Raw genomic sequence first — 20,127 nt, 5'->3', positions numbered from 1 at the left:
GGGGTTGGAGCGGGTGGCGTGGGAGTCCAGCTGCGGGAGGCGTGGAGCGAGCGTACTTGTGCTGGGCGCGGGGCTTTAGTCCACAGCGGCGGGGGGGGCAGGTGGGCCTGGATTGATCGGCATGTGGACATTGTGACGTCAGCAGCTCAAGCGGCGATTTGATTTTTTTAAAAGTGTGATAAATTGTGATCAATTTTATTCAAAATCTGGGTAAATAATTGATCAAGGAGTGGATTTCTGAACATAAGATAAATCCCTACCGAAATTGTAAAAATCTCGTTTTTGCGTCAGGTTTTCGAGGAAATACGTTTCAACGGCAATATGCCATACACCCACGCACACACACAGTTTTAAAAGTATATAGATAGATAAGATGACAGTCACTTTAATAAATCTGCTACATTTTTGCAATTTTCGTATGGGTTGTAATGTTCTGAACAAATGGCAATTGCTTTTTAAGTTTATAGGCTGCACTTTTTTTAATTCGTTCTCCTTTTACACCGACAATGAATGGCAGGAGTGGTGGCTTCTCAACCATTAAGCCAATTCCAGCAGGAATATAAGCTCGAAGGTGAATTCTATCGTTTGAATGAGCAGTCACTGCAATCCAGCCTGAAAAATGCAAACAAAAGATCAGACATTTATTCAAATTCAGCAATAATGTTAGCAGAATTCGCTGTATTGCAGTGCTAAGGAAAATCAAAATCACAATGTCGATCTAGAAGCATTTGACCCTTATGTCCCTTGTAAATAGTCTCAAAACATCCAGCCATTTCCGTTCATCTAGTCATATTTGACAATCGTGGCAGGAGACATGATTACAGACAATTTAATTTTAGGCGGCTTCTTTATCTACATAGACACTTTATTTCAATAAAGAAGGTAACTATTTATATTTTTATCAAGGGGAGTAGAACATTTTTTTTCTTTTGGCTACAGCACTGTGTTTCAATGTATAATATTTATTAAATATTGGTAAATATTTTTAAATATACTACTGTGGTGACACGAAAAGCTTACCAAAGCAAATTTGTGTTATCTGAAACATGTCCAAATACAATTAGTACCTGCTGAAGAAAATTTAATGTCAGCAACAGCCTCGAGAGTTCCAATTCCATCCAATTCAATGTCCTGAGAAACCAGAGGGGGGAATTTTTTCATTCTTTCGTCGTCCCCAATAGGAACCTAGTAGAGATTGTGACATATCAGGTAGTTTAGAAACATTTCAAAATTTAGACTTGAGAATTAGTAACGTGGAAGTGTATTTCAGCACCCTTAGGAGTGCTGAAGCTCCATTGAAATCATCTCTTACCAACTATACTATATTATACAGATTTTATATTACAGCTATATCTGCTGAATCTAACCTGATGTTCACTTCCTTAAGTAGAGTTCGAGGTTCAGTTGCCAAGCAATTCATCCCCTAAACTGGTTCTAATTTCTTAAGCAAATTGCTTGTTTCCTTTATTTTACACTATTCCACACCACATCATACCAATCTTTCTCTCAATGGTGCCCTCTTCAGCCTCGACAACTACAATTATCTCAGGCCACGTTCCCATCTAAATCATGATCTTTGGACAAAACATCAATTTGTCCCTTTATTTTGTAAAGATTACGTTTTCACCCATACAAAAAAACTAGATCAGCTAGATACAAAACTGTGGAGGCCTCAATGGGCCCGACTATGGGTGAACTGGGGTTGGGGACTGGACTTTGTGCCTTCCCTCATAATGGGAACCATTGTGGGGGGGATGTTCTTTATGTTTAAAACTCTTATTAATGTTATGTCTGTATTCCTTCTTTATGTGCTGCAAAATGGCAAGAAGCATTTCACTTCACTACACCTAGGTGTATGTGAATGTGACCAATAAAATACCTTTGATACCTTTGAAAACCATTGGATTTCTAAATGCTTTTACAGTGAATTATACGATCTTTGTTGTTTTAGTCCCATATCCCTCAGGTCCCTTAATATTCCAAAATGTACTGATTATTGTCTTGAATATATTGATAACCGAGCCTTTAGATTTAAGTTTGTTGTGTGTACCAAGGTACAGTGAAAAGCTATTTTCTATGCTATTCAAACAGATCAGATAAACATCAAGTGAAATTCAAATACAATAGAGCAAAAGTGAAGCTACAGAGTGCAGAATATAGTTCTCAGCATTGTAGCGCATCAGTTCCATTGACATAGTCCAATGTCCTCAGTGCGGTGGATGTGAATCAAAAAGTATCGTAGCTTATGGACAGTTCAGAAACCCGTTAAGGTAAGAAGCTGTTCCCGAGTGTGGTGGTTCATATTGGTTCACAAAATGTATATAACTGAACAGAATTCTGGTGAAACACTACTTAGTCAATATTTATTTCTGCCTGTGTATTTTCATTGCTTCAGTCATTGAGCCGTTACTGTATCTCATCTTCAAGACAACTAGTATTGTGTCAGATGTATGGGTAAATTACACGGGGCATCTTTACCACATGTACTAGAAATTGGCCAAAAGTAAAATTACTAACAAATTTTGACAGCACACCATACAATATTTTATAATTATGGCCTACCCCAAGTAGTGTTTTTCCAGCATGACATTCGTAGATTGAATCTGCTTTTTCAAGGCTTGTTATGTGAACTGGAATTTTGTTGGAAGCCACAACTGAAAACCAGGCTGATTTTTCGCCCTGGAAAGAAATGAAAATATCTTAAAATTATGTGATTTTCATTAAAAACCCACAAAATGCATATCCAACACAAAAGCAAAATGTTAGAAACATTCAGCAGATCTGACAGTATCTGTTGAGAGACAGCCAAATCAAGGTTCAGTGATGAAAGAGACTCATTTTCTCATTTTATACGTTGCGTTCCTAACTGTAGGCAGAGATGAACAAATTTTTGTTTACTTCAATTACTTCCATTTTTTCCCCAGCAGACTGTATTGGTGACATATGATATTTTGGTTGGGGGTTAACACTTGTCTGGGACACCTCTAGAGTATCTTGGTGTCAACTCGGTTCTTTAAATCATGTTTTCCATGTCATTCAATGCACTCAAGATGATGATTTATTGTACTTCCATTTCTACTTCTAGTTATCCAAACATTGTGCCAAGTTGATGTCAACGGTCACTCAGTTGTCTCCATGTGAAAGATTGTGATCAAATTTTCTGAGATCAAACTCTGATCTAAGCACATGGACTTGCACTGAAAACCTGGAGAACTATTTGTTATGGTACTATTGGAGGAATTGTTACATGAGGCATTAATTCAAAATATTGTCTCTTAGGAAGGATTCAACAGATACCATAGTATGGTTTTGAAGGTGACCAACTTTATTTCTGATGCTTTGGTCAAAATGTAGTCACCTAGATCAACCTTGTTATAAGCAATCCATTTGTGGAAACAGTGTATACATATTGGCTATCACATTTCCAACATTTCAACTGACTCCATTAATCTTTCACTGGCTGTGAATATAGATGTGTAGGAAAATTGCAGGATAGATTTGCCCTCAAGGCAAATCAATCACAGAATCGGATTATGGTGATCGTAATTTTGCTGACTCCACAAATCTTTATGTCGTTTGATTTTAGAAACCCATATCCCGAAATCTATCTCCAACTTTTTCATTGGAGTATTCAGTAAAACTGCCACCATTATAACTAAAGAACTTTTAATAAAGGAGCTCACAGTTTACTTGTAACTTCAGACCAGGATGAAACATTTCTGATACATGACAGATATTTCACAAACTCTTCATATTGTAATTTTTCACAGTTAGTATATCGTGCACAAAACACATTGCACATTTGCCCACCCTTATTTATGCATTGACCAATGTGCAGGATTAAATAATAACGGATAGGAAAACAATCACACAATTGAAGTGAAGGTGGAAGAGTTGGAATAAATGTCACAGGAAACACGAGTAAATTGTCAATACAGGTTGAACACCAACTTTCCGACACCCTCAGTCTCAGCGCCTTTCTGGATCACCCATTTTTCTGGACTAAGAGGTCATGTGAAACGATAATACACCTCTCCCACGTCTCTAAAGCGCCAGGAACTTAAATAAAACAAATATAGAATGTAAACTGAGTGTGAATGGAATGACCTGCTGAATAATCCCCGGCTCCCACCATCTCCATGGCTGTTTAGAACCTCGGTTTCCGACCTCATTTGCGGACTCTCAAAGTGAACCAGCAAGACCTTCTTCACTCATGTGTCCCAATGACACCCATTGTTGTGGGTCACGTTGCAGCCCCTTTGGATCGCCGCCCCCTCCTCCCCCCAGGAATCGCAGGCATACTCCACTTTGGAAACGACAACAGGTGAGAGGGGTAGGAGCCCCATGGTGACCAAGTGCGTTCTGTTGTTGGCAGTAGCCCGATGAAAGCACATCCTGTCGGGCTACAACGTGAATCGCAACAATAGCCGTGTGAACTGGTGAACCGAGTTTTAAAGTGAAACAACACAAAATGCTGGAGTAACTCCACCGACTGAATCAGTCCGAGGAAGGGTCCACATCTGTGTTCTTCAGAGATCTTGACCCGTTGATTTATTCCAGCACTTTGTGTCCTTTCAGCGGGTGAAGAAAGGCTCACGGGTGCACCTTGCGTGTCAGGAGTGGGGTCGGAAGCCAGGCTCTAAATGGCCAGAGGCAGCACGAGCTGGGGATGGGTAGACAGGTCCGTCCACTATATCCAACATCTGTTATAAGTGGATGCATTGTCTTTGCGAAACAATTAGGAGAGAAGATTGAGAGCACAGTTGACTTTTTAAGACAGAAGGACATGACCGGAAAGAGCGCTCGTCACTCGCAATGCCAGCTACGGCTGCTCAGAGAATTTCAACAGAACTTCATTTTGTCTGGATTATAGTGGTGGGTGCCAGTAAAATCAGTACAACCTGTATATTACCAGTTCCAACATGGCCCAAAGGACAAGATGGCTCAATTGTAAATTGATTATGCTCTTAAAAAAAAATTTCTCGGGTTTGGAAATTGAATACTATGTTAATTAAAGTATTTTACTTCAATGTGTTTTTAAAAAAATCCTTTAACACAAATTCATAATTGGGGTTGACTAAGAACTTTAGTATTTGGTATAACATAAGAACAAAACCATATAGACCCTCATGTCCATAATGGCTCCATTAAATATGTCTGCAGAAGCTTGAAGTGTTTTGTGGAATTATTCCCCTAAAAGGTATTTATAAATGCCAGCTATTGTTTAATTGAGATTTCAATTGAGGTTACCTTTAGAAAGTCAATACGGCCAAGGGCACCTAAAAACATAACCATTCCTGGCTGCAGTACATATGTTCGAGGGATGATACCAGAATATGGCATCACAACCTTCAATTCTTGACTTGTAAGTAGATTTAAAATCTGTAAATGAAATGGAGTTAAGTCAGAACAGTTTAACATTTGATGCAGCTGTGCACTAGATGATCCAATTACTTATTTCAACATCTTTAAAGAATTGTCTGTTGCCTGCAAGATTCTACTACAAAACCCAAAGCCAATATATATTTTTTCACAACTAATTCATTAACTCTTTGGGAAATGCTGAAAGGTTGATAAGTACACTATTTCCCCATCATGTAACATTATGTTCTAACAAGAATTAAAACAGCCTTTACATTCAGTTGAGCACGAAGAGCACAAATGGACATAAACAATTTCTCTCTTTAACAAGTTAAACTTTTTATATGGGTGTGTTATAGAGTTTACCTAAAGTTGGAGAATTCAATGTTCATACTGTTGAGTTGTCAGCTACCCAAATGGAATATGAGCTGCTGTTCCCCTAGTTTGTGTGTGGACTCACTCTGGCAAATGGAGCTGGTCTGGAAGGTCAGGGTGGGAATGAGAAGGAGTTAAAATGGTTAGCAACTCGGAATTGCCACAGGCCTTGGAAAACCAAGGTCACCGAGGCTACGCTTGGTCTTGGCGAAGTATAGCAGTCCTCATTAGGAACACCGGATGCAATATGCTATTGGAGAAGGTGCATGTGAACCTCCGTCTAAATTGGAGGTACTGTCGAGGTCCCGATGAAGGTGAGGATGTATAGGGAAATCTCGTGCAGGTGCAGGGGAAAGTACCCACAGAGGGCATGGTCTAGATGGGAAGAGACGAGTGAACAAAGGAGTTGTGAAGGGAGAATACAGAAAGTGGTGGAGATGGGAAGGTAACGGGTAGTCAAGACACATTGGAAGTAACGGAAATGTTGGAGGACAATGTGTTGGTTGTGGAGGCTGGTGGAATGAAAGGCAAAGACCAGGGGAACTTTGTTGCGTCTGCGGGGAGGGAGAGCAGAGTTACAGGACACAGAGGAGACACAAGTCTTGCAGTCCATCTTTGACGTTTTTTAAAGAAAGCGGACATCTGATGTCCAGAGCTGCCAAGTTTGTCTGAGCATTTCAGGATTCTAGTACCTGAAAATCAGTATTTTGCTGACGAAATCGGTATTTTTACACGGTGCCATTTTGCTGAAAAAATGTTTTTTTTTTAAATGTGCGATCATACCCATGTAAGAGTACAAGAATGCACAGCTTTGTTACCAATTGACGTGTTTTCAACACCTTACTTGACAGTGCATTAATTACCATCTCTTTGTATGCTGCTGTTTGAACGGCTGCTTCCTGCTTTTAGTACCAGGTGATGATGTAGAAGCCATTTTGGAAGCCTCCCTCTCCCTTCCTCCCTCTTCCTCATTCTCTCCAACCCTCTCTCTTTCCCTCCCACCCTCCCTCTCTCCTTACTTTTTTTCTTCCTCCCTCTTATTCCCTCCCTCGCTGCACTGCAGAAAAATAATCAGCTCAAAGAGAATTCCAAAGACTCATTGTTATACAAGAATTTTCCTGAACAGTCTGTGACCCATAGCGTTATGTTTAAAGCCCATAGCGCTCCAGCCGGTAGTGCTATATTTAGAACCCACAGCGCGCAGCCGACAGCTCTTCATTTAAATTCCCACGCGTTATAAACTGACACCGCTGTTTAAACCTGGAGCGGGACAGGCAGCGACTGGAGAGAAGGAATGGGTGACGTTTCTGGTCAAGACCCTTCAGACTGAACTGAACTCCGTATTTAACAACAGAAAATCGTACATATGTATTCTTATCGCATTTCCGTACAAAATATGGAAAATCCGTACTACTTGGCAGCTCTGCATGTCCTTGAATGGAAAGTATCTTGGGAGCAGATGTGGGGGAGACGGAGGAATTCAGAATAGGGGATAGCATCTTTGCAAGAGGCAGGGCGGGCAGAAGTTTACATAGAACAGTGCAGCACAGGATCGGGCCCCTCGGTGCACAATGCTTGTGGAATATAATGCCAGCTGAACTGAAGTGTTGTCCAGATAATTGTGGGAGTTGGTAGGTTTGTAGTCGACGTCAGTCGATAGTCTGTCCATGGCTACACCTTGAACTTGGAGAAAGTGAGAGGAGGAAAGAGAAGTTGTTGAGGGCAAGTTCTGCTAAGCAGAGGAGAGTGTTAGTAGAAGAAAATTGATTGGGTCTCTATTTGAGAAAAAGAGGGACAAGATCTTCCTGATGGGGGTCCAGAGGGAATGGACATCCAAGGTAAATATGATGCAACGGAGTCAGAGATCTTGACAGTTATTGAAGATTTTAAGGGCATATGAGATCTCAAATATAGGTTGGAAGGGACTGGACGGGGGATAGGATGGTAATGATATGATATGTGGAGATGAATTCAGCCTGTTTTGTTTCATTCATATGACAAATTATTTCCCATTTAAAAGGATGATTAGCCAATTTATTTACAAACCATTACTGTGATTAAGATTTGTTGTTGATCTTCAGAAGTGCTGTCTCTTTTGCCCTTTTCCTGGTTAATTAATCTCAAAAAAGAGCACAGTTCCTATTATGACTAAGCATCCAAAATATTTTCTATAGATGAGGCTTCCAATCATTATATTTTGCTTTAAGTGCTTTCCAAGAAATAAAATAGGCTCACTTTTGCATAACAATGATGGTAATATATGAATATAAAATTATAGAATTATGTTATAGAATTATAGAGTTTTCTACTTACACAATCCTGTTTTATAATGCCAGGTGTATCATAAAACCAACGAGCATCTTTTATTTCATTGTATGTGAATTCCACTAGGTCTTGGGTGTTCGAGACATTTTCTTGATTAACATCTTCGGGTTCTGGACTGAGGGCAAGTTTATCGGGATCCCATTCAATTATCCCATTGTTGCACCCTTTACTCACTGTAGTATTACGAAATGTTCTGCCAACTCTACCTGTAAAGGCATTGAACCATTGACAGCAAATGATGCAGCATCTGCAGAGATAACAACAATCTTGTATGGTATGGAAGGCTAAGTGAACGGACCACAACCTGCTTAAAAACAGTAGACTGATGTTAGATTGTGACCTTGGTCCCTCAATAGACAGAAGGATTAAAAAAATAAAGAGAAATAAACAAAAAGATGTGAGTGGCTGTGAGCAACAATGGGCAGCAACTCAGCAGATGTCATAGAACGATGAATATTGCAGATGCATATCTATCGACAAAATCCGAGGGAAAATAAATAAATCACTACACAAAATGTTAATTCCTCCCACTGAAAGCAAACAGAGAATATAGGTAAAGTCAATTGAACAACAGAGCAATCCCTAACACAGGTAAAACAGGCTGAATAATTTCATCTGAAAAATAATAAATTCAATAATAAATCAAGCAAAACTATGCTTTAGAAATTGTAATTCTTTTCACACAAAAAAATTGAAAAAAAGAATGAAAATTACTATCGTGCAAGTCCAACAAATCAAGTAAAGAAATCACCAGAAAAGTGAAACATCTCAAACCAGGGCTATTAATACTGTTAAAGATATTGTTCTGTTAATATTGAGATCCAGAAAAGGTAGAAATTCATCCAAGTAATCTACTACTACAAAATGATAATAATAATGAATGGGATTTATATAGCGCCTTTCTAGATACTCAAGGAGCTTTACATCGCATTATTCATTCACTCCTCAGTCACACTCAGTGGTGGTGAGCTACGTCTGTAGCCACAGCTGCCCTGGGGCAGCCTGACAGAAGCGTGGCTGCTAATCTGCGCCTACGGCCCCTCCGACCACCACCAGTCACTCACACACATTCACACGCAGGCAGAGGTGGGTGAAGTGTCTTGCCCAAGGACACAACGACAGTATGCACTCCAAGCGGGATTCGAACCGGCTACCTTCCGGTTGCCAGCCGAACACTTAGCCCATTGCGCCATCTGTCGTCCCAAATGATGTACACTGCTGTTTAAATTGGTTACTAATTTGAACTCTTTCTTGTTCCCCTTAACTGTTTAACTTTATAATCAGAGGTTTGCATAGTATTGCTAAAGTGAGACTGCTAGGAACTGCTGACTCCTTGAAAAGACCAGTCTGCGAATTGAAGTAACTTGAGCCCAGGGACTCGGACAGTCTATGAACTTGAATAACGCGATACCAGTTACCAGCCTGAACTGATTAAAATTAACCTAGATCTGTATTACACAAACCCTTATTTGGACAAGGTAATGAGATAATGCCAAATGCCCCCCTAGGATCAGGACCAAAAAAGGGACATGACCCATGTGATTGGGTTTAAGCCAATGAGAAGTAGACCAGAGTGTCAAATTATTTGTATAAATAAAGTAAGCTTATACAGCAGTGCTTTTTGGATTTTTTGTTTGCCTTGGATTGCTCCTTTTGTCTGAAGGTGCACCAATTATAAGCTGTGAATAAAGAAGCCTTGAAACGTACTCTGAAAATCATTGAAATAAAAGATAAGATCTAACAATCACTAATTTAATAGAAAAGTCCAAGTGGTTACTGGTTATGTATGTTATTCCACTTCCTTTGGAGATTTATTCATGTGGTGCTACAACAACCAAAATTCATCATATAGGGCCAGGAAGGTTTTAAATCAAATTTCTCTCATGTGGTGCCTTGTAAAAACAAGTACCGTATTGTTGGTGTGGGCAAGTCGGGTGTTGATGTGGGAATGTTGGGCCAAAAAGCCTGTTTCCATTCGGTATGTATGACTAAAATGTATCGGGAAGCAATACATTCTTGTACGTCCAGCAGCCCAGAATTATCAAGTTGTCTCAGATATTTTAACAAAGAAAAATCTTTACCAATCAAGTAACCATGTTTCTTCAGTAGCTGAAGGTTTTTCAACTCTTCCTCAATAAGGTCATCTTCAGACTGCGACTTATCTGCTTTTAGTCTCTCCAACCTTCGAAACATTCTATGTGGTGTGGGATTTATAATTGGAAACTTAAGGAGATTCAACGTAGTTCCTGTTAAACAAGATAAAATTGATTAAATAAAAGTCCAATAAAAAAAAACTTTTACCAATTTCTCTGAAAAGTGGCAGATTTCACTAAATGTTTTATACTGCAGTCTCTGACAGATAGTTGAATTTGCCGGGCACTGTGAACACAACGTGCATTTGTACACATTGTAGGCTACAGCTTCGACCCGTCCTCGCGGCCTACCAGCGGGCCTGGAGCGGCGTTTCCTGTCGCGGACCGCCCAGAACCTCGGCTTCGGCGGCGGCACAGCGCTGGAGCGCTATCGTGGAGCGGGCGATGCCTTGCCCGGGTCGCCGCGCTGGAGCTCCGGTGAGCTGAGACCTCCGGTTAAAACATCGCAGAGCTGCGGGACTGTGGAGCGACCAGCTGCGGGCGGCGGCGCCAAACTTTACACCGGGAGCCTGGGATCTCGCGACGAGATCGCCAGTTGTGGAGCTCCAACCGGCGCGGCCTTGTCGGCTTCGGAAGCCGCGGCCTCCAGTACGGAGGTGGCCGTTCCAGGGTTCCCATGCCGCTGTGAGGACTCTTCCGACGCCGGAGCACCACCACCCGGCGAGAACGGCCAGGAACATCGGGCCTCCGTAGAGGCAACTGTGGAGGCCTCAATAGGCCCGACTATGGGTGAACAGGGGTTGGGGACTGTCCTTTGTGCCTTCCCTCATGGTGGGAGCCATTGTGGGGGGGATGTTCTTTGTGTTTAAGACTCTCATTGGTGTTATGTCTGTATTCTTTCTTTGTGTGCTGCAAAATGGCAAAAAACATTTCACTTCATTACACCTCGGTGTATGTGAATGTGACCAATAAAACACCTTTGATCTTTGATACCTTTGATACACTTTTGCTCGTACATGAGCATTATATCGCACTTAATAATAAAATGGATAGGGAAAATGGGAAAAACAAATGAAGTGAGAGTGGAAGAGTTGAGGATATGTTACAGAGAAGACTCTTTAGAAAGCTTTGCAAAGCAATAAGCGAATTAGTAAATTAGATGAGCTTAAGGGATACGTAACAGGGATACAGCATTGATAGTAGCTGTTTCCAAAGAGCATAAGATGACATATGACATATAGTTCATGAATGTATCCAAGTATGGTTGTGCAAATTGTCAAGTACAAGGGCCTATAGAGTTGGGGACATAGTGATTTGTCTCATTCTAGACATAGTAATTTGTAGAGAATGGATCTAAGCAGCTAGTTATGGAGAACGGGATATGCTATATAGGAATGCAAGAGTGGACAAAAGTATTTAACGACTCATAATTTAATGATTCTTGCCATAGAGGGAGTACAGACAAGGTTCACCAGACTGATTCCTGCGATGACAGGACTTTCATATGAAGAAAGACTGGATAGACTCGGCTTGTACTACTCACTAGAATTTAGAAGATTGAGGGGGGGGTCTTATGGAAACTTACAAATTCTTAAGGGGTTAGACAGGCTAGATGCAGGAAGATTATTCCCGATGTTGGGGAAGTCCAGAACAAGGGGTCACAGTTTAAGGATAAGGGGGAAGTCTTTTAGGACCGAGATGAGAAAATCATTTTTTACACAGAGACTGTTGAATCTGTGGAATTCTCTGCCACAGAAGGTAGTTGAGGCCAGTTCATTGGCTATATTTAGGAGGGAGTTAGATGTGACCCCTGTGGCTAAAGGGATCAGGGGGTATGGAAAGAAGGCACGTACAGGATACTGAGTTGGATGATCAGCCATGATCGTATTGAATGGCGGTGCAGGCTCGAAGGGTCGAATGGCCTACTCCTGCACCTATTTTCTACGTTTCTATCTCAGCCAAGGCACATGTAATGTCCTCTCTAGCTTCCCAGTGTCCTTGGATATATCCGAGTCCCCATCTTCTTGCCTCCCATCCTTCGGGCTCCCTTATCCTCACTGAATGCGAATGATCAGCCACAATTTTCTTGACAAGCTAAGCAGATTCAAAGGATCAAATGCTGCATCTAATTTCATGCAATTAGATTTATCAGATTCAGACTTTATTGTCATTGTGCAGTATATAGTACAGAGACAACAAAATGCAGTTAGCATCTCCCTAGAAGAGCGAGATTGTTTTAGTAAACAATATTATTGTTTAATGCTAGTGGACCTGAATATAAAATTGGACACATTATGCTTCAAATACAGGCAGTATTGCGAATTATGAATATTATATCATGTGGAAGAATGAACTATAGATGCTGGTTTAAACCAAAGATTAATACAAAAAGCTGGAGTAACTCAGGCAGGCAGCATCTCTGGAGAGGAGGAATGGGTGACGTTTCGAGTAGAAACCGTCTCGACCCGAAACGTCACCTATTCCTTCGCTCCATAGATGCTGCCTCACCCACTGATTTTCTCCAGCATTTTTGTCTACCTTCGATTTTTCCAACATCTGCAGTTCCTTCTTAAACATTCAGACTATATCATTTTTTTTATCTAAAGGAAAAAAAAAATCATTATTTTGAATGTAATTCGTTTTGGGTTTAATAGGTTAATACTTGAAAAGGGCTTATTTTCCAAGCGCCATCGTGGTGATCTGAAACGGTGTCAGACCAAGTAGTAGAACCAGATACAATGATTACACTTAAGAAGATTTTATCAAGACATGGCACAGAAGGATCAAGTCCTAGTGCAGGAGAATGGGATTAGTGTACATGGGCATGGTCATAGTGGACTGTGTTATACAACTCGATGACTGAATTGTATAGGATTCCTTTGCTTTCTATTGCCAGACATCATCGCCCGTGTCTTTATCCTTGTTGTCTTACAGAGATTCTCATTTTCGTCCGCGCTTCTTTCTCCACTTCTCTGGGCATCAAAAGTTGAATGAGTTCCAAAAAAAGTCTGGAGAAACTCAGCGGGTGCAGCAGCATATATGGAGCGAAGGAAATAGGTAACGTTTCGGGCTGAAACCCTTCTGGTTTTGGTCCGAAAAGTTACCTATTTCCTTTGCTCCATAGATGCTGCTGCACCCGCTGAGTTTCTCCAGCATTTTTGTGTACCTTCAATTTTCCAGCATCTGCAGTTCATAGAAACATAGAAACATAGAAATTAGGTGCAGGAGTAGGCCATTCGGCCCTTCGAGCCTGCACCGCCATTTAATATGATCATGGCTGATCATCCAACTCAGTATCCCGTACCTGCCTTTTCTCCATACCCTCTGATCCCCTTGGCCACAAGGGCCACATCTAACTCCCTCTTAAATATAGCCAATGAACTGGCCTCAACTACCCTCTGTGGCAGAGTTCCAGAGATTCACCACTCTCTGTGTGAAAAAAGTTCTCCTCATCTCGGTTTTAAAGGATTTCCCCCTTATCCTTAAGCTGTGACCCCTTGTCCTGGACTTCCCCAACATCGGGAACAATCTTCCTGCGTCTAGCCTGTCCAACCCCTTAAGAATTTTGTAAGTTTCTATAAGATCCCCTCTCAATCTCCTAAACTCTAGAGAGTATAAACCAAGTCTATCCAGTCTTTCTTCATAAGACAGTCCTGACATCCCAGGAATCAGTCTGGTGAACCTTCTCTGCACTCCCTCTATGGCAATAATGTCCTTCCTCAGATTTGGAGACCAAAACTGCACGCAATACTCCAGGTGTGGTCTCACCAAGACCCTATACAACTGCAGTAGAACCTCCCTGCTCCTATACTCAAATCCTCTTGCTATGAAAGCCAACATGCCATTCGCTTTCTTTACTGCCTGCTGCACCTGCATGCCTACCTTCAATGACTGGTGTACCATGACACCCAGGTCTCGCTGCATCTCCCCCTTTCCCAATCGGCCACCGTTTAGATAATAATCTGCTTTCCCGTTTTTGCCACCAAAATGGATAACCTCACATTTATCCACATTAAACTGCATCTGCCAAACATTTGCCCACTCACCCAGCCTATCCAAGTCACCTTGCAGTCTCCTAGCATCCTCCTCACACCTAACACTGCCCCCCAGCTTAGTGTCATCCGCAAACTTGGAGATATTGCCTTCAATTCCCTCATCCAGATCATTAATATATATTGTAAATAGCTGGGGTCCCAGTACTGAGCCTTGCGGTACCCCACTAGTCACTGCCTGCCATTGTGAAAAGGACCCGTTTACTCCTACTCTTTGCTTCCTGTTTGCCAGCCAGTTCTCTATCCACATCAATACTGAACCCCCAATGCCATGTGCTTTAAGTTTGTATACTAATCTCTTATGTGGGACCTTGTCGAAAGCCTTCTGGAAGTCCAGATACACCACATCCACTGGTTCTCCCCTATCCACGCTACTAGTTACATCCTCGAAAAATTCTATAAGATTCGTCAGACATGATTTACCTTTCGTAAATCCATGCTGACTTTGTCCAATGATTTCACCACTTTCTAAATGTGCTGCTATCCCATCTTTAATAACTGACTCTAGCAGTTTCCCCACTACCGATGTTAGGCTAACTGGTCTGTAATTCCCCGTTTTCTCTCTCCCTCCCTTCTTAAAAAGTGGGGTTACGTTTGCTACCCGCCAATCCTCTGGAACTACTCCAGAATCTAAGGAGTTTTGAAAGATTATTACTAATGCATCCACTATTTCTGGAGCTACTTCCTTAAGTACTCTGGGATGCAGCCTATCTGGCCCTGGGGATTTATCGGCCTTTAATCCATTCAATTTACCCAACACCACTTCCCGACTAACCTGGATTTCACTCAATTCCTCCACCTCCTTTGACCCGCGGGCCCCTGCTATTTCCGGCAGATCATTTATGTCTTCCTTAGTGAAGACGGAACCAAAGTAGTTATTCAATTGGTCCGCCATATCCTGGTTCCCCATGATCAAAATGCAAGGGACCTACATTTGTTTTAACTAATCTCTTTCTTTTCACATATCTATAAAAACTTTTGCAGTCAGATTTTGTTCACTGCCAGTTTTCTTTCATAATCCATTTTTTTCAATTAAGCCCTTCGTCCTCCTCTGCTGATCTCTGAATTTCTCCCAGTCCTCCGGTATGCTGCTTTTTCTGGCTAGTTTGTACGCATCATCCTTTGCTTTGATACTATCCCTGATTTCCCTTGTTATCCATGGATGCACTACCTTCCCTGATTTATTCTTTTGCCAAACTGGGATGAACAATTTTTGTAGTTCATCCATGCAGTCTTTAAATGCCTTCCATTGCATATCCACCGTCAACCCTTTTAGAATTAATTGCCAGTCAATCTTGGCCAATTCACGTCTCATACCCTCAAAGTTACCTTTCTTTAAGTTCAAAACCATTGTTTCTGAATTAACAATGTCACTCTCCATCCTAATGAAGAACTCAACCATATTATGGTCACTCTTGCCCAAGGGGCCACGCACAACAAGACTACTAACTAACCCTTCCTCATTACTCAATACCCATCTAAAATAGCCAGCTCTCTCGTTGGTTCCTCTACATGTTGGTTTAGATAACTATCCCGTATACATTCCAAGAAATCCTCTTCCTCAGCACCCCTGCCAGTTTGATTCACCCAATCTATATGTAGATTGAAGTCACCCATTATAACTGCTCTGCCTTTGTCGCAAGCATTTCTAATTTCCTGTTTGATGCCATCCCCAACTTCACTACTACTGTTAGGTGGCCTGTACACAACACCGACCAGCGTTTTCTGCCCCTTATTGTTTCGCAGCTCTACCCATACCGATTCCACATCCTCCAAACTAATGTCCTTCCTTTCCATTGCGTTAATCTCCTCTCTAACCAGCAACACTACCCCACCTCCTTTTCCTTTCTCTCTATCCCTCCTGAATATTGAATATCCCGGGATGTTCAGCTCCCAGCCTTGGTCACCCTGGAGCCATGTCTCCGTGATCCCAACTATATCATAATCATTAATGGCCATCTGCACGTTCAACTCATCCACCTTATTACGAATACTCCTTGCATTGAGACACAAAGCCTTCAGGCTTGTTTTTACAACGCTCTTACCCCTTATACAATTATGTTGAAAAGTGGCCCTTTTTTGATTTTTGCCCTGGTTTTGTCTGCCTGCCACTTTTACTTTTCACCTTGCTACCTATTGCTTCTACCTTCATTTTACACCCCCCTGCCCCTCTGCTCTTGTACCCATAGGTCCTTCTTGAACTCTAAAAAAAGTCTATTGTGTCATTGGCCTGAATCTTTCAGGGTTTCTCGCCACAGAAATGCCGCCAAACACTCCAAATTACTTCTAGACCGATCTTTTAATGAAGTAAGATCTCGACCCGAAACGTCACCTATAGGGTGGTTGCACGAAAGGTCACTGGGTCATAGGGCTCGACGCACAGAGCCACTAAATCCAACTGGAAGACACCCGTCACTTCCGGTATGTTATTAATGCTAGAAACGCATACTTTCCTACCTGTTAAAAACCGTGAAAATGTTGAATGTTTGCGCTGAAAAAAATTGTGGGAGTCGGGGTAAGTGTGAGAGACATGTACCCAACTTTAGAATTCCAAACATGAAGCAAAATGAAGGTATAGAGAAGCGCGAACTGAAGGGACTACAGCAGCTAAAGTGCTTGGTAAACATTGAAAATATTGGGAATTATCGCGTTTGCTCACTGCATTTCATCAAGTAAGGCATTATTTGTGTTTTTTCTTGATTCCTTTGGCATCTAAAAATTCTCAGAAGTGATAAATCTGGCTGTAAATTTTTCTTCAGGTGCATTTTCATTTTATATGTAAAAACCCACGAGAACCATGGGCGATTAAAAAAAAATTACAGCCAGATTTATCACTTCTGAAACTTTTTAGATGCCAAAGGAATCAAGAAAAAACACAATAATGCCTTAGTTGATGAAATGCAGTGCGCAAACGGCCAATGTTCGCCAAGCACTCGCTGTTGTTGTCCCTTCAGCTCTTGTTTCTATCTACCGTCATTTCTCCTCACTTTTGGAATTCTGAAGTAGGCTAAATGTCTCACACGCTTATCCCGATTTCCATAATTATTTATAGCGCAAAAATTGACAATTTCAGCGGGGTTTTTGACAAGTGGCGGCGCTGGTGAACAGCTGAGGCCCACCTGCAGTCCGTTTGTTTTTACTTTTTTGTGTTGTTTTTTCGTCTTGTTTAGTTAAGTTTTTGGTTTTTAGGTTTGTGTTATGTGTGGAGGGGGGGGGGGGGGGGGTTGAAACAGGGCTTTCTGTCTTTCCTTTTGGGGGAATGCGACTTTCTTGTCGTATCCCCCTTCTCTGCCTCCGTCTGCGCTGAGGCCTAATGGCGGAGCTGGCGACCTCGAGGCTCCTGTCAGGACTCACCCTGGGCTCGCTCCCGTGAGGGCGGCCCGGCTCGGGGCGGGAATGGCGCTCCCGTGAGGGGCTGACGCTCTAGTGAGGGCGGCCCGGCTCGAGGGTAACGGCGCTCCCATGAGGGCGGCCTGGCTCGAGGGTAAAGGCGCTCCCGTGAGGGCGGCCTGGCGCGGGGCTGGAACGGTGCTCCGGTGGCTGAGACAGCGTTCTGGCGGCGGCGGCCTGAGTCCGGGGTTCGGCCGCAGGCCAGTGGACGACATCGTCAACAGCTGCCTCCGCTGGACTGGAGGGCGGCAGCTTCGACCACCCCCGGGCCGCGGAGTTTGAACCGGCCCGTTCGCGGAGCTCGATGAGCCGCGGGACCGACTTACCATCGCCCGGTGGGGTATCGCCTCAGCGCAGAGGGAGAAGAGGAGGGAAGAGACAGCAGCCCTAAGATTTTTGCCTCCATCACAGTGATGAGGTGCTTGGTGGACTCACTGTGGTGGATGTTAATTTGTGTTTACTGTCTGTTCTGTTGTTTATTATTGCATGTATGGCTGCAGGTAACGACATTTCGTTCAGACCTTAAGGATATAATTCTAATTCTAATTCACGGGCCCGCTACGTTGGAAACAATGGTAAATGCCTACCTGCAGTTCATCGCGTGTAATCCATTTGGAGTAGGTAGCAACAGTACGGGTCATGGGTCGTGACCTGACTGCCGTGAAACCTCCCTTTTCGCTTTGTCCAGAGATGCTACCCGACCCACTGACTTTCACCAGCATTTTGTACCTATCTTCTTTAAATGGTGCTGCTCAACTTACCCGGCCAGCGGGACACTGTTGCTCTCTGGATGACATCGGAGGCTTTGGATTTGCAGTAATCCGATTGGAGAAGGGTGTTGAAGAGGGTTGACTTGCCCACATTCGTGCCGCCCACCAGGTAAACGTCGCCCTTGTAGCGCCAGGTGCTCTGTAAATGGGAGATGAGTTTTTCTATGCCGTAGCCGGTCTTGGCGCTGATGAGGTGCACGTCTCCTCTGCTGCAGGGCTCGGTCCACAGGCCTGCTTGGCTGCACAGCTCTAACACCCGGTGCCGAAGTCGCTGCAGGTAGCTGGGGTGGTCCGCGGGGACCAGGTCGGTCTTGTTGGCCAACACCAGCACAGTATTGCGCTGTCCCAATAGAGGCACTAAGCTGGGGATCAGTTCGCTGCCGCCGCTCAGGTCAATAAGGTCGAGCATATAAAGCACCAAGGCCTTGTGCCTGGCGATACTCCCCACAAGCCTCTGGTACTCGGCCAGCGGCACCTGCACCTCCAGGGCCTTCTGGTGGTGAACGAGAAGGAAGCAGCGCTGGCAGACGGCGCGCCGCATCGCCCCAGGGCCGGCCTCGCTCAGCTGCTTGAACTTCTCGCTGGGCAGGTAGCCGGGCAGCGAGGGCTCGGCGCAGTGCAGCAGCGCGCCACAGCCTGAACACGGGCAGTCGCTGGCGGGCACCAGCGGGTCGGCGGTGCCGAACACCCGGTGCCCCCCACGCTCGTCATCCGCCGCCGTCTCCTCGCCTCCGGCCAGGCGCCGTCGCCGCTTCTTCCTGGATGGCAGTTCGGGCGCCGGGAAGCCGGGATCGGTCACCAGCGGCTCGGCTCCCCGCACCGCCCGTGTGACCTCGGCTCCCCGTGTCGGCTTCAGCGCCTCCATGGCGTGCAGCTGGCGGCGCAGAGCGCCTAGTGCAGCAGAAGTCTGCTCGCTGGCCACCGGGGCCGCCTGGGCGCTGAGCGCCCGCTGCTGGGCCGTGATCTCCGCCGCCGCCGCTTCCTCCTCCTCCTCCGGTGCGGCCGCGTACTCCACGAACGCCATCTCCTCGGGCTTGCCCGGCTCCACGGCCGTGTAACCGGTGCCCGCCGCCGCCCCCCGGAACGGAGCTCGAGCCGGCACCGCCAGCGCGCGCCGCAGCAACCAACGGACAACCGCACGCGCCATCGCCGCCCGGGAGCCGTTGGCGCACGCGCAATCTCTCCCCACGTGTGTGCAGCGGGCAGACAAGACCAAAGATCCTAGAGGAACAGGTGTCTGGCTACCCTTCCAATGCACACTTTCATCTGCCAATCTAATCTATTTATCTGTCCGTCTATTTGTATTAAACAAAGTTTTAAAATAATATTAAATCATATCTTATACCCAAGTTCACACTCCATTGGAATTGTACCAGCAAGACCCATGATGGCAACTTTATGTTCAGTGTTACAGTATGTGAATCAGCTTCATTCCTGGTTTAATAATACATGCTAAAGAATTAATGCTATGGTTGGTTATCAACATATCATTTGTAGAGAATTAAATGTTTTATAATTAAAAAAACATTGGATGCACCCAATCAGCACAGATGTGGATGGACATTTGTCTTTTGACAATAGTGCTTAATGGATATAATGATTATCTGAATTGAGTTTTTACAAGAAGTGACTGAAAAGGTCAATGAGGGCAGAGCTGTAGATGCTATATGCATGGATTTCAGTAAGGCATTCAACAAGGTTCCACATGGGAGGCTGCTCTGGAAGGTTAGGTCACATGGGATCAGGACCGGATTTAGATGA

General features: G+C 43.7%; 1 protein-coding gene across 1 annotated transcript; it reads right to left on the bottom strand.

Annotated features, from left to right (window-relative positions):
* Nucleotides 1-371: 371 nt before the first annotated feature.
* LOC129695583 (nitric oxide-associated protein 1-like) lies at nt 372-19,553 on the bottom strand. The gene is made up of 7 exons (XM_055632665.1): nt 18,358-19,553; nt 10,143-10,307; nt 8,050-8,267; nt 5,251-5,382; nt 2,563-2,679; nt 1,068-1,185; nt 372-612 (listed from the first exon to the last, which is right to left on the bottom strand). Exons 1-7 carry the CDS (start codon nt 19,511-19,513, stop codon nt 398-400), a joined length of 2,121 nt encoding a protein of 706 aa, XP_055488640.1. The 5' UTR covers nt 19,514-19,553; the 3' UTR covers nt 372-397.
* Nucleotides 19,554-20,127: the final 574 nt, after the last annotated feature.

The sequence above is a fragment of the Leucoraja erinacea genome, chromosome 3 (assembly GCF_028641065.1).
Source record: "Leucoraja erinacea ecotype New England chromosome 3, Leri_hhj_1, whole genome shotgun sequence".
Lineage (NCBI taxonomy): Eukaryota > Metazoa > Chordata > Chondrichthyes > Rajiformes > Rajidae > Leucoraja > Leucoraja erinaceus.
The sequence above is the reverse complement of the archived record's forward strand: the minus strand, read 5'-3'. Positions and strand labels throughout refer to the sequence as shown.